The 13,263-nt window shown below is 50.7% G+C and overlaps 1 protein-coding gene across 2 annotated transcripts in view; it reads left to right on the top strand.

Moving 5' to 3' along the window:
- Positions 1–248: 248 nt before the first annotated feature.
- The window catches only part of LOC142244982 (uncharacterized), a 48,394-nt gene continuing 35,379 nt past the window's right edge, over positions 249–13,263 (top strand). The window contains exons 1-6 of one of the 2 annotated variants that reach the window (XM_075317141.1): positions 249–371; positions 4,670–4,858; positions 8,897–9,088; positions 9,546–9,700; positions 10,287–10,402; positions 10,465–10,577. In XM_075317141.1, coding sequence (XP_075173256.1) covers positions 4,676–4,858; positions 8,897–9,088; positions 9,546–9,700; positions 10,287–10,402; positions 10,465–10,577 — 759 coding nt within the window. In that variant the 5' untranslated portion in view covers positions 249–371; positions 4,670–4,675. The remainder of the gene's footprint in view (positions 372–4,669; positions 4,859–8,896; positions 9,089–9,545; positions 9,701–10,286; positions 10,403–10,464; positions 10,578–13,263) is intronic. The other variant, XM_075317142.1, reaches the window with a different exon arrangement.

Here is a 13,263-nt window from a genome sequence, read left to right as displayed (position 1 = left end):
AGAACGGGCAGAGAACCCATCAATAAAGTTCTGTAACTTTCTGAACACTCCGTGCTTCTGTTCTCCGGGGCTTTTTACAAGAAATGGCTTTGATATGCTCCCATTCAGTGACAGCCAGCACTCCTTCCTATCCCCCGGTCCTCCTCCTCCTCCTCTGGAGAGGACAATCCCAAACCCTCAGCTGACTGCTGGTTGTCTTAGCAGCCATCTGTAAACTGAAGCTTTGCATTCACTTGCCGCAGGCTCCTGCTGTAGACTTTCCTCGAACACGAACCATGCCTGACACCCGGCTCTGAGAGTAGATGCCATCTGGAGAAGACCCTCGCACCTGAAATGGTCCACCACGTCCGCTCCGCCGTGATCACAGACAGGTGACTGCCTTCTCTTCACTCGCACAGATATTGGGTTTCACAATGGGATCACGTTACCCCAGACGTGTGAAGTGGTCAGGACGGCTTGCAGTTCTTGTCCTGAGGTCTCGAGTCATTCATTTTATTTAGATGGCGCTTACATGTACCATAGCGCTGTGCTCAGGTTGCTGGAGCTGATATGGGGATGCACAATTTAAAGTCTTGATAAATTTGCAAAGACGGGGGAAGCCAATGTGGAGAACCTGGTCAGTATCAGTATAGAGGACTGACACCGTCCTGGTCTTACCAGATTGTGATGTTGGGAAGCAATCGGGAGGCACAAGTGTCAATGACGGCCGCTGTCACCCACCACTGTCATCGTGACCACAATCAGGGGCTTAGACTGGCTCAGTGGTGAGCTTTCAGGAGGGAGGGTATGAGTCTTCGCTTTGGGACCACTTACATTGTGAGACCCATCTTCTGTGTTATGTACTGTACATGGTGCCAATGAAGGGGGCACCAGAATCATCTCCAATCTCCCCGATACATCAGGAGCGGACAGTGTGTGCTATTATCCTGAGACACTAGAGCAGTCATGGCGAACCTTTTACAGGCCGAGTGCCCAAACTGTAGCCCTAAACCCAATTTTTTTTCCGAAGTGCCAAGCAATCCTATTATATAAAGAATTGATTGTAATCTTACCTGTGCCGTCTTCTCTTCAGCAGGGGGCATCACGCTCATGCTTACCACACATTGAAGCTGAGCCCCTGCCCTTTCCAGACACAGCAGTTGGATTGATCTTTTTGGAAAAAATTGCAGCAGATTAGACAGAGATTTTAGCCTGCAATGCAATCAGATGTCACCTGTAATCCACATCTACATTTCAAAGTCTGAACATCTCGAAATCCCATAAAGACGTACGAGTTGCTCCCCTCCCCATCATTCTGCAGTTCTGTCCCCTTCCTCGGCCACTTCCTGGTAAACATGTCCCCATCCTGATATAGATTTCCTACATTGTGGTATATTTATCCCCATCATGGCCCCATCATGGTAAATGTCCTCCATCCTGGTAAATGTTACCCATTCTTGCATGTTCCCCCATGCTGGTAAATGTACCCCATCCTGACATATACACTTGTAAATGTTCCCCCATCCCGGCATGTACCCCATTCCTGGTAAATGTTCCCAATCCTGGTTAATTTACCCCATCCAGGTAAATGTACCCCTTCCTGGTAAATGTACCCTATCGTGGCATGTTTCCTCCATCCTGGCATGCATGTTTTCCTCCTTCCTGGCATGCATGTTTCCTCCATCCTGGCATGCATGTTTTCCTCCATCCTGGCATGCATGTTTTCCTCCATCCTGGCATGCATGTTTTCCTCCATCCTGGCATGCATGTTTTCCTCCATCCTGGCACGCATGTTTCCTCCATCCTGGCATGCATGTTTCCTCCATCCTGGCATGCATGTTTTCCTCCTTCCTGGCATGCATGTTTCCTCCATCCTGGCATGCATGTTTTCCTCCATCCTGGCATGCATGTTTCCCCATCCTGGCATGCATGTTTCCTCCATCCTGGCATGCATGTTTTCCTCCATCCTGGCATGCATGTTTCCCCATCCTGGCATGCATGTTTCCCCATCCTGGCATGCATGTTTCCTCCATCCTGGCATGCATGTTTCCTCCATCCTGGCATGCATGTTTCCTCCATCCTGGCATGCATGTTTTCCTCCATCCTGGCATGCATGTTTCCCCATCCTGGCATGCATGTTTCCTCCATCCTGGCATGCATGTTTTCCTCCATCCTGGCATGCATGTTTCCCCATCCTGGCATGTATGTTTCCTCCATCCTGGCATGCATGTTTCCCCATCCTGGCATGCATGTTTCCCCATCCTGGCATGCATGTTTCCCCATCCTGGCATGCATGTTTTCCTCCATCCTGGCATGCATGTTTCCCCATCCTGGCATGCATGTTTCCCCATCCTGGCATGCATGTTTTCCTCCTTCCTGGCATGCATGTTTTCCTCCATCCTGGCATGCATGTTTCCCCATCCTGGCATGCATGTTTTCCTCCTTCCTGGCATGCATGTTTTCACCATCCTGGCATGCATGTTTCCTCCATCCTGGCATGCATGTTTTTCCTATCCTGGCATGCATGTTTCCCCATCCTGGCATGCATGTTTTCCTCCTTCCTGGCATGCATGTTTTCACCATCCTGGCATGCATGTTTCCCCATCCTGGCATGCATGTTTCCCCATCCTGGCATGCATGTTTCCCCATCCTGGCATGCATGTTTCCCCATCCTGGCATGCATGTTTCCTCCATCCTGGCATGCATGTTTCCTCCATCCTGGCATGCATGTCATCCCCCCCATGCTGGCATGCATGTCATCCCTCCCATGCTGGCATGCATGTTCCCCCCCCCATGCTGGCATGTGCATTCCCCCACCCCCACCCCACGCTGCCATGTGCGTTCCCCCTCTCCCACCCCACGCTGCCATGTGCGTTCCCCCTCTCCCACCCCATGCTGCCATGTGCGTTCCCCCTCTCCCACCCCGGCATGTGCGCTCCCCCTCTCCCACCCCACGAGTTATAAAAAAAAAAGCAACATACAACTTACCTGCACCCGCTCCCCCGCTGCACGCTGCTGGGTCCTCAGTTCCCACGCGGCCAGCAGACGGCGCCGGCGCTGCTCTCTGACGCTCCTCCGTCTCCTAGGCAACCCACTGCAGCCTGGGGGGGAGGAGTGTCAGAGTGGAGGAGAAATGTCTCCTCCGCTCCAACACAGATTTGATCTGCCGGCGCCACTGCACTAGCAGATCAAACCTGCAGCATCGGGCGACAGCACGCGTGCCATAGGTTCGCCATCACTGCACTAGAGGCAGCGAAAAGCCGATATATGCCGCACACTACCTAATATTAAATAATTCTGCCATCAGAGGGTAAATCTGGGAGAAGGGAACGGGTGCAGAAAGCCACATGTCTCACAATGCTGGTTAAGGGAGGTGGTGATTGGGCATCACGTGATGTGTACTTTGCACGCTGCGACACCGCAAGCCCATGCTAGCGATGCCGAGTGCGATAGTCCCCGCCCCTGTCGCAGCAGCGATATCTTGTGATTGCTGGTGTAGCCAACATTATCGCTACGCCAGCTTCACATGCACTCACCCGCCCTGCGACGTCGCTCTGGCCGGCGAACCGCCTCCTTCCTAAAGATGTTCCTCGCTCCAGCGGCTTCATATACAGCGATGTGTGCTGCCGCAGGAACGAGGAACAACATCGTACCGTAGCTGCACCGGCATAATGGAAATGTCAGACCCTACACCGATGATACGATAACGACGCTTTTGCACTCGTTAATCGTATCATTAAGGATTTACACACTACGATATCGACAGCGACGCCGGATGTGCATCACTTTCGATTTGACCCCACCGACATCGCACCTGCGATGTCGTAGTGTGCAAAGCCCGCCTTAGACTGACTGCCACCCACCTACTTGATCCACGTAAGGTATATGGAGTGTCACGAGGGTTACTGTAGGTAACATTGATATGGGGCAAACATCAGGCACTAGTATCAGGAGCACTGCGATTGGCAAAGTATCCGGTAGTTGGCGCTGTCATCGGTAAACGGGGGTTATTACTGTTAGGAAGCAACGTGAGTGCCACTGACTTGGATGCCAGCCATTGGCACTGTCGTAGAAATTACCCACTAACATTTTCCTGAAGAGTCGCCTGGCAAGGGGTGAAAAACTGTGGTCAATGGTTCTTTACTAGGGATGATCGAAAACTTCTATTATTCGGCTTCGCAAATATTTTCCGAATACCTCGCCGCTATTCGACTATTCGATGCGCAATGTAAGTCTATGGGAAGCCCGAATAGTTCCGAATAGTTGTTATTTGGGTTCCCATAGACTTACATTGCGCATCGAATATTCGCGAATAGTTGAATAGTGGCGAGGTATTCAGAAAATATTCGCAAAGCCGAATAATCGAAGTATTCGATCATCTCTATTCTTTACCCAAAATCCCATATTTTGGAAAGGGTCGACTGGATGGACTGCTGCAGTAAGCAATGGGTATATATATGAGAAGACTGGAGGTGCTTCAAAGGCGACCAACTAAGCGCCGGATATTAGAATTAGTTGTAATAAAATAATTAAATAGGTTTCGGATTATGAAAATTTTGCGGAATGTTACAAGGGTTAAAAAAAGGTAAAATTCAAACTCAGACACCGGATGCAATAAGGTCAGTTTATGTTTCCTGTCCACGACCAAAGGCGCCAAAAGTAAATAAGAGGGTCACATATTATTCCCTAGGAAGTGATGATGGACGAGGAGGACAAACGCGAAGGAAAATCGATTTTGCTATTTCTGGAGGCTGCAGCGAGGGGCGACGTGCAAGAAATCAGCACACATCTCAGTATTGAACCCCGACTGATAAACACTCCGCATCCAGAGACTGGAAACACGGCACTGATAGCGGCTGCAGGGGAGAAGCGCTCAGAGGTGAGCATATATATACTATATACACTGCATGGAGAAACGTACTGGGCATTCCGGTTTCTCATTCTGACCCAGTGCAGTTAGTGTATGCCATATGGCACAATTGCCCGCTGGCGTAAACCATCCGGTACCATTGCCCCCTGGTGTAACCCATGCGGCACTATTGCCCCCGGTGTATAACATCCAACACCATTGCCCCCCGGTGTATAACATCCGACACCATTGCTCTCTGGTGTATAACATTTGGCACCATTGCTCCCTGGTGTATAACATCCAACACCATTGCCCCATAGGGTATAACATCCGACACCATTGCCCCCCGGTGTATAACATCCGGCACCATTGCCCCCGGTGTATAACATCCGGCACCATTGCCCCCGGTGTATAACATCCGGCACCATTGCCCCCGGTGTATAACATCCATCACCATTGCCCCCCGGTGTATAACATCCGGCACCATTGCCCCCGGTGTATAACATCCGGCACCATTGCCCCCGGTGTATAACATCCATCACCATTGCCCCCTGGTGTATAACATCCATCACCATTGCCCCCCGGTGTATAACATCCATCACCATTGCCCCCTGGTGTATAACATCCAACACCATTGCCCCATAGGGTATAACATCCGACCCCATTGCCCCCCGGTGTATAACATCCGACACCATTGCCCCCCGGTGTATAACATCCGGCACCATTGCCCCCCGGTATATAACATCCGGCCACATTACCCCCAGTGTATAACATCCGGCACCATTGCCCCCCGGTGTATAACATCCGGCACCATTGCCCCATAGGGTATAACATCCGACACCATTGCCCCCCAGTGTATAACATCCGGCACCATTGCCCCCCGGTGTATAACATCCGGCACCATTGCCCCCCGGTGTATAACATCCATCACCATTGCCCCCTGGTGTATAACATCCAACACTATTGCCCCATAGGGTATAACATCCGACCCCATTGCCCCCGGTGTATAACATCCGACACCATTGCCCCCCGGTGTATAACATCCGGCACCATTGCCCCCCGGTGTATAACATCCGGCCCCATGACCCCCAGTGTATAACATCCGGCACCATTGCCCCCCGGTGTATAACATCCGGCACCATTGCCCCATAGGGTATAACATCCGACACCATTGCCCCCCAGTGTATAACATCCGGCACCATTGCCCCCCGGTGTATAACATCCGGCACCATTGCCCCCCGGTGTATAACATCCATCACCATTGCCCCCTGGTGTATAACATCCAACACCATTGCCCCATAGGGTATAACATCCGACCCCATTGCCCCCCGGTGTATAACATCCGGCACCATTGCCCCCCAGTGTATAACATCTGGCACTATTGCCCCCCGGTGTATAACATCCGGCACTATTGCCCCATGGAGGATAACATCCGGCTCCTCGCTTCCCAATGTATCACATATGGCCCCCCACTATGCCATCTCCCCTTACTAATATATGGCAGAACAGTTGGTGGTGAGGAGCTCACTGATACCAGCGCATCCTGTAATAGGAGCCTCTGGGGTAACCAGTCCGTTAATGTCATTTCCTCCTCTTGAATCTTCCCCATCACCTGTGAGTGATATTATTGAGAAGTGGAAGGAACCTGTAACATTACAGAGCAGGGGGCCGAGTGGTGCGGAGCAGAGGGCAGAAAAGTCACCACCGCTCTCCTGACCCCATAACTGCAGAGTCCAGACCTCCTCTAGTAACATCAGCACAAACACTGCACCTGATGTAAGCTTCATGATTGTGCAGCAGCCGTACATCACCAAGAAACATTGCTGAGCCATACATCACCAAGCACAATGCCGAGCCATACATCACCAAGAAACATTGCTGAGCCATACATCACCAAGCACAATGCCGAGCCATATATCACCAAGCACAATGCCGAGCCGTACATCACCAAGAAACATTGCTGAGCCATATATCACCAAGCACAATGCCGAGCCATATATCACCAAGCACAATGCCGAGCCATACATCACCAAGCACAATGCCGAGCCATACATCACCAAGCACAATGCTGAGCCATACATCACCAAGCACAATGCTGAGCCGTTCATCACCAAGCACAATGCCGAGCCATACATCACCAAGCACAATGCCGAGCCGTACATCACCAAGCACAATGCCGAGCCATACATCACCAAGCACAATGCCGAGCCGTACATCACCAAGCACAATGCCGAGCCGTACATCACCAAGCACAATGCCGAGCCGTACATCACCAAGCACAATGCCGAGCCGTACATCACCAAGCACAATGCCGAGCCGTACATCACCAAGCACAATGCCGAGCCATACATCACCAAGCACAATGCCGAGCCATACATCACCAAGCACAATGCCGAGCCATACATCACCAAGCACAATGCCGAGCCGTACATCACCAAGCACAATGCCGAGCCATATATCACCAAGCACAATGCCGAGCCCCACATCACCAAGCACAATGCCGAGCCGTACAGCACCAAGCACAATGCTGAGCCATACATCACCAAGCACAATGCCGAGCCATACATCACCAAGCACAATGCCGAGCCGTACATCACTAAGCACAATGCCGAGCCGTACATCACCAAGCACAATGCAGAGCCGTACATCATCAAGCACAATGCCGAGCCGTACATCACCAAGCACAATGCCAAGCCAAACATCACCAAGCCCAATGCCGAGCCCTACATCACCAAGCACAACGCTGAGCCATACATCACCAAGCACAATGCAGAGCCATACATCACCAAGCACAACGCTGAGCCATACATCACCAAGCACAATGCCGAGCCGTACATCACTAAGCACAATGCCGAGCCGTACATCACCAAGCACAATGCAGAGCCGTACATCATCAAGCACAATGCCGAGCCGTACATCACCAAGCACAATGCCAAGCCGTACATCACCAAGCCCAATGCCGAGCCCTACATCACCAAGCACAACGCTGAGCCATACATCACCAAGCACAATGCAGAGCCATACATCACCAAGCACAACGCTGAGCCGTACATCACCAAGCACAATGCCGAGTTGTACATCACCAAGCACAATGCCGAGCCGTACATCCCCCAAGCACAATGCCGAGTCTTACATCACCAAGCACAATGCCGAGCCGTACATCACCAAGCACAATGCCGAGTCTTACATCACCAAGCACAATGCCGAGCCGTACATCACCAATCACAATGCCGAGTCTTACATCACCAAGCACAATGCCGAGCCGTACATCACCAAGCACAATGCTGAGCCGTACATCACCAAGCACAATGCCGAGCCATACATCACCAAGCACAATGCTGATCCGTACATCGCCAAGCACAATGCCGAGCCGTACATTACCAAGCACAATGCTGATCCGTACATCGCCAAGCACAATGCCGAGCCGTACATCACCAAGCACAATGCTGAGCCTTACATCACCAAGCACAATGCCGAGCCATACATCACCAAGCACAATGCCGAGCCGTACATCGCCAAGCACAATGCTGAGCCGTACATTACCAAGCACAATGCTGATCCGTACATCGCCAAGCACAATGCCGAGTCTTACATCACCAAGCATAATGTCAAGCATCGGGTGCAGTGGTGTAAAGCCGTAACCACTTCACTATCTGCATTTGATGGAGGAGTCTGGGTTTGGTGATTGGAGAACATTACGGCATCACTGCATTGTACAGATGGTGGAGGAGGGATAAACCTATGCGCTGTTATTAGGCGTCGGCCTCTTGGTTCCAGTGAAGGGAAATCTTAATGTTTCGGCACAAGACATTGTGGATAATTGTAGCTTCCAGATTTGTGGCAATAGTTTGGGGAATTCCTTTTTCTGACTTTTCTTGACTCACTGGGCATGGCATGAAAGCTGCATGACCTGTTCAGCTCTGCTACATCTGATGAGCATTGGCGGCAGGTATTGGTGCGAGGTGATCGGCTGCTGCAGTCAGGTTACATTGTCAACAAGTAGGACAAAAATGTAGGGGTTTGATAGATTTGAGGAAAATCCCCCTTTATCTCTGCTCCTTTCTGCAGGTGATTGCGCTTCTTCTGCAGCATGGCGCGGATGTCACGCTCTGCAATGTGGCACATCACACGGCGGTGCATGTGGCTGACGCTGGCACCCGGGCGCAGCTGCTGGCCGCAGTGACGCACACCTCGTATCCGCAGCTAGCCATGATGCAGGCCGCATGGCAAGGAGATCTGGAGAGAATCCAGCACCTACTGGTCAGTGATCTACTACACATGGTCTCCAGGCTTGGGAGATAACCCCCAGCGGGTCCTCAATGGTAGGGCTTGCTGGGAGTTGTGGTTTCCCCACTGTCTAGGACTGGACCTCTCCTCTGTCTACTTTCATTCGCGATTGTGTATCCCATAAAATAAGAATTCTGAAACTTTGTTTCTTTTTATTCGCCACAGTTCCTCTGTTATTCCTCCTGGAAATGTACAATTATACTGTCACCAGTCAGGGATGTGTCACTAGCTACAATGACACTGTCCAGCCCTTTGATAAGTGGAGAAGAAAATACAGAGTTGTCATTTCCAAGAGGAGTAACAGAGGAACCGCACAACAATAAGGGAACATTTGTTCCAAAATTAGGATTTTTTTCCATCTTTTTAACCATAAAACCCCTTGTCGCCGGCGCTCCGGAGGTTTGCACTGCTTTAATGCTTTGTTTTCCAGTCCGCAGGCCATGCTCATTACATGCACTCCAGGAACGGACAAGGCCTGACCCCGGTCATGTTGGTGCTGCGGGACGTGGACCTGTTTGACAGCCTGACTATGGCATCTGACTACAGCCCTGAAGCCGTGCTGCAAGAACTGCTCCACCACCACGTGTGAGTTCACCAAGCTATATATACACAGCAGAGGAAAATGGCATCATCAAAGCTCCCCACAGGATACAGCCATAGAACTGGGAAATCTGTGCTTATAAGAACGGGATGATGTCAGCACCTGGCGGGGTCCTGCTGGGGCCCCCGAACACCTAGGTACAGGTGCTCAGCAATTCACTTACACCTGTTACACAGTGACTGCACCAGCAGAATAGTGAGTGCAGCTCTGGAGTATAATACAGGATGTAACTCAGGATCAGTACAATCTAATGTATGCACACAGTGACTGCACCAGCATAATAGTGAGTGCAGCTCTGGAGTATAATACAGGATGTAACTCAGGATCAGTAATGTAATGTATGTACACAGTGACTGCACCAGCAGAATAGAGAGTGCAGCTCTGGAGGATAATACAGGATGTAACTCAGGATCAGTAATGTAATGTATGTACACAGTGACTGCACCAGTAGAATAGTGAGCGCAGCTCTGGAGTATAATACAGGATATAACTCGAGATCAGTACAGGATTAGTAATGTAATGTATCTTCTATGAGAAGAGTCTTTAGTGTAAATAGGTGTTTATCCTCAGAGACACCGGGGTCTTGGATAGCGGGGGACGGTCTGCAGTCAGCTACGTGTCAGAAGTGAAGAGTCCCCTGAGACAGCAGCTGATGGCTGCTCTGGAGAGGTGCGGGCCCCTGGCAGGTAAGATCTGTGTTGTGGTGTGGGCAGGAGGGGCAGACACTGAGTGACAGAACCATTCACAGGAGCAGATGATGAAGCCGCCTGTGACTTGTGTCCTGGGACAAAGCCTTTCTTATGTGACTCTCCAGCAGCCGGAGACCCCTGCACTGCCACTGAGGACCACAGCTCCGAGGAGGTAAGATGCTCCCTGCTCATCTCCTCTTTTACCTCTTATCTCCTGTTCAGCCACATTTAGGCTACATCAATAGTTTCCACCTGTCTTTCCAGCTTTTACAAGACTACAACTTGCAGCACAACCTGAATAACCAGTGAGGTCACGTTGGGAGTTGTAGTATTCCGACAGCTGGCCTAGGCGTTTGTGTGGCATTTAGTGTCTGCTTTTATTAAAGGGATTTAAAGGCAACCTGTCACCAGTTTTTTCAGAATTGAACCAAAAGTGTCACCTTCTGTAGCTCCTGGGCTGCATTCTATGAAGGTGCACCTTGTGCCCTGACTCCCATTGCAGACCCCAGAAATACCATTATAAAATCTGTTTTCGGCTTTGCCCACAATGGGGAAGACCGAAGTGCGCCTGCACGAGCTGGGAATGACTGCGCAGGCACGCGATTTTGCTACGTGGATGATGACGGAGGCATCATCCACGTCAATCATCACAGGAGGATGGCAAAAGGAGGGACAGGAGCCGAAAAAGAGGACGCCCATCAGACCAGAACGGTTCATTTACATACGGGGCAGCAGATTTTATAAAGGGAGTCAGAGCACAATGTGCACCTGTGACGCCCTGGACTAGCCAGGTAGTCACAGATAGCCCCATGCACTACACCAATCCCTAAATAAGGTGTCAGCAGCCACCCATTAAAACCCTGGTTACCTCCCTCTGGGTTTGATGTCCACACCATGGGGGCGGAGCCTGGCGGTCGCACATCCCCCCAGGAGTTCACATGCCCAGAGGCAGGAAGTTCAAGTGCAGATTAGTTTTGGGAAGTGAGCATATTAATTGTGACAGTGGAGAGGAGTAGTTGAGAGAGGAGTTAAGAGGAGTAGAATCTGTCTGTGCCCTGGGTAGGCGCCCGGGCACTTGGACCAGGAGGCAGACGGTGGTGGCTGTCTGTAGGAGCCGGGAAGACAGTCCTGGTGGAACTGTAGGTAGCCGGGACAGGGTAGTGGCCCGCCGGTACCGAACCGGGGAACCAGCTGGAAACCGGAGCACAAGTTGGGGGTACTCAGACCCTGAAACGCGGTCCCAAATCTACCGGACCCCGCTAATTAACTGATTGAGTTCTGGACTCTAGGTCCTTTCCCACCCAAAGTCCCGAAAGAAGGCAACAGCCCACCGATTCTGGATAACGGCCACCGCCAAGGGCCAAACATCCACCGGGCAAAGGGCTCTCCCGACGCATACGCTGGGGAGCGGGACTCCCGTCGCTGAAGCGTGGTTGTCCAAACTTCTACAAAAAGTTGCAGTAGAAGACGGACACCACCAACCGTTTAGGGACCGAAGCGACCGGCTACGGGCACCGACTATCCACCATTTGGTTTACCAGAGACTCTTGAGTGTTTGTCCGAGTGAGTACTACTGGGCCTGCGGGCCGCGCACCGACACTGCACCACACCAACCGGGTCCCGGGGTCACCATCCCCTGCCCACGGAGGGGTTAACATCTCAAGCTGCCCCCAACAACTCCCCCGGGGTTCCCAGTAACCGGCAGCGGTGGTGCCTACATTCACCACAACCCGTGGGTGGCGTCACGAACTCTAAATGTAATCCAAAACCCCCCACTCGACACGCCAGCCCCTTTACAGAGCGACGTGACCCCCGGTCTGGAAGCGCTTGAGCCACCGACACACGAGCCCGGATCCGAGCGGCTTGCCTGCGGCCGAGTGCGGGGCGGTACACACCTTCATAGAATGCAGCCCAGGAGCTGCAGAAGGTGCTACTTTTGGTTCAATACTGAGAAAGCTGGTGACAGGTTCGCTTTAACAGGATTACGAAAACATGGCTTCTTTCTGTCATATACAGCGTTTGTTATTGGTGCAGTTTTTGGTGCTTTTTTTGTGAAATCAATGGCTGGAAAGGCTAAAAAAAACACTGGAAAAAACGCACCAAGAATTGACATGTAGATTTTTTTCTGCACCCTAACCTGCAAGGAAAAAATAAGCAACAGGCGCACAGCATTTTAGGATTCTCATTTACTTTGCTGGGATAAGGATAGACATGCTGATTTGGGCAACAAACTGCACCACAAAAACGCATCAAAACTGTACCATGCGTACAAGGTCTTAGTATCCATTTTGAGTCTTTTTACGCTCTTTTCCACTTTTCTATTTTTGCTCGGCATAGTTAGCCAATTCTAGGTATATTTTAACTAATTAATGAATTGCAACTTTATAAAAATCTACATTACCACTCCCCTTGTGTTGAAGACTAATGTGGAACATTTTAAAGGATTGTGCAGCTGTTATTATCTAAACAAGTGCAAAAACACACAAAAGAGAGAAAAAAATGCATCTTAGAATTTGAGTAAAATTTGATCGAAAACCCTCCTTGGTAAGAAGAACGGAAAGACTGAAAAGTGACTTAAAAAAAAAAAAAAAGGCGTGAATCATGAATTGTGGCCACAGTGTTTTCAAAAGGAAATGTTTGTGCCATTTTGTACACCGGTCATAGGCTATGTGCGCACGTTGCGTCGGAGTACCTGCAGTTTATTCTGCACGTTTTCCTTCCCTTGGTTTTTGACCAAATGGCTTTTGACCATTTTTTAGCGCTAAAAACGCATGCGTTTTTACCGCGTTTTTAGCGCTTTTTACCTGCGTTTTCACCTGCGTTTCTGCAGATGCGTTTTTTAGATCAAGACACTGAGA

This window comes from Anomaloglossus baeobatrachus, chromosome 7, assembly GCF_048569485.1.
Source record: "Anomaloglossus baeobatrachus isolate aAnoBae1 chromosome 7, aAnoBae1.hap1, whole genome shotgun sequence".
Taxonomy (NCBI): Eukaryota; Metazoa; Chordata; class Amphibia; order Anura; family Aromobatidae; genus Anomaloglossus; species Anomaloglossus baeobatrachus.
Note: the sequence above shows the minus strand (reverse complement) of the source record. Positions and strands in the feature narration are given on the sequence as shown.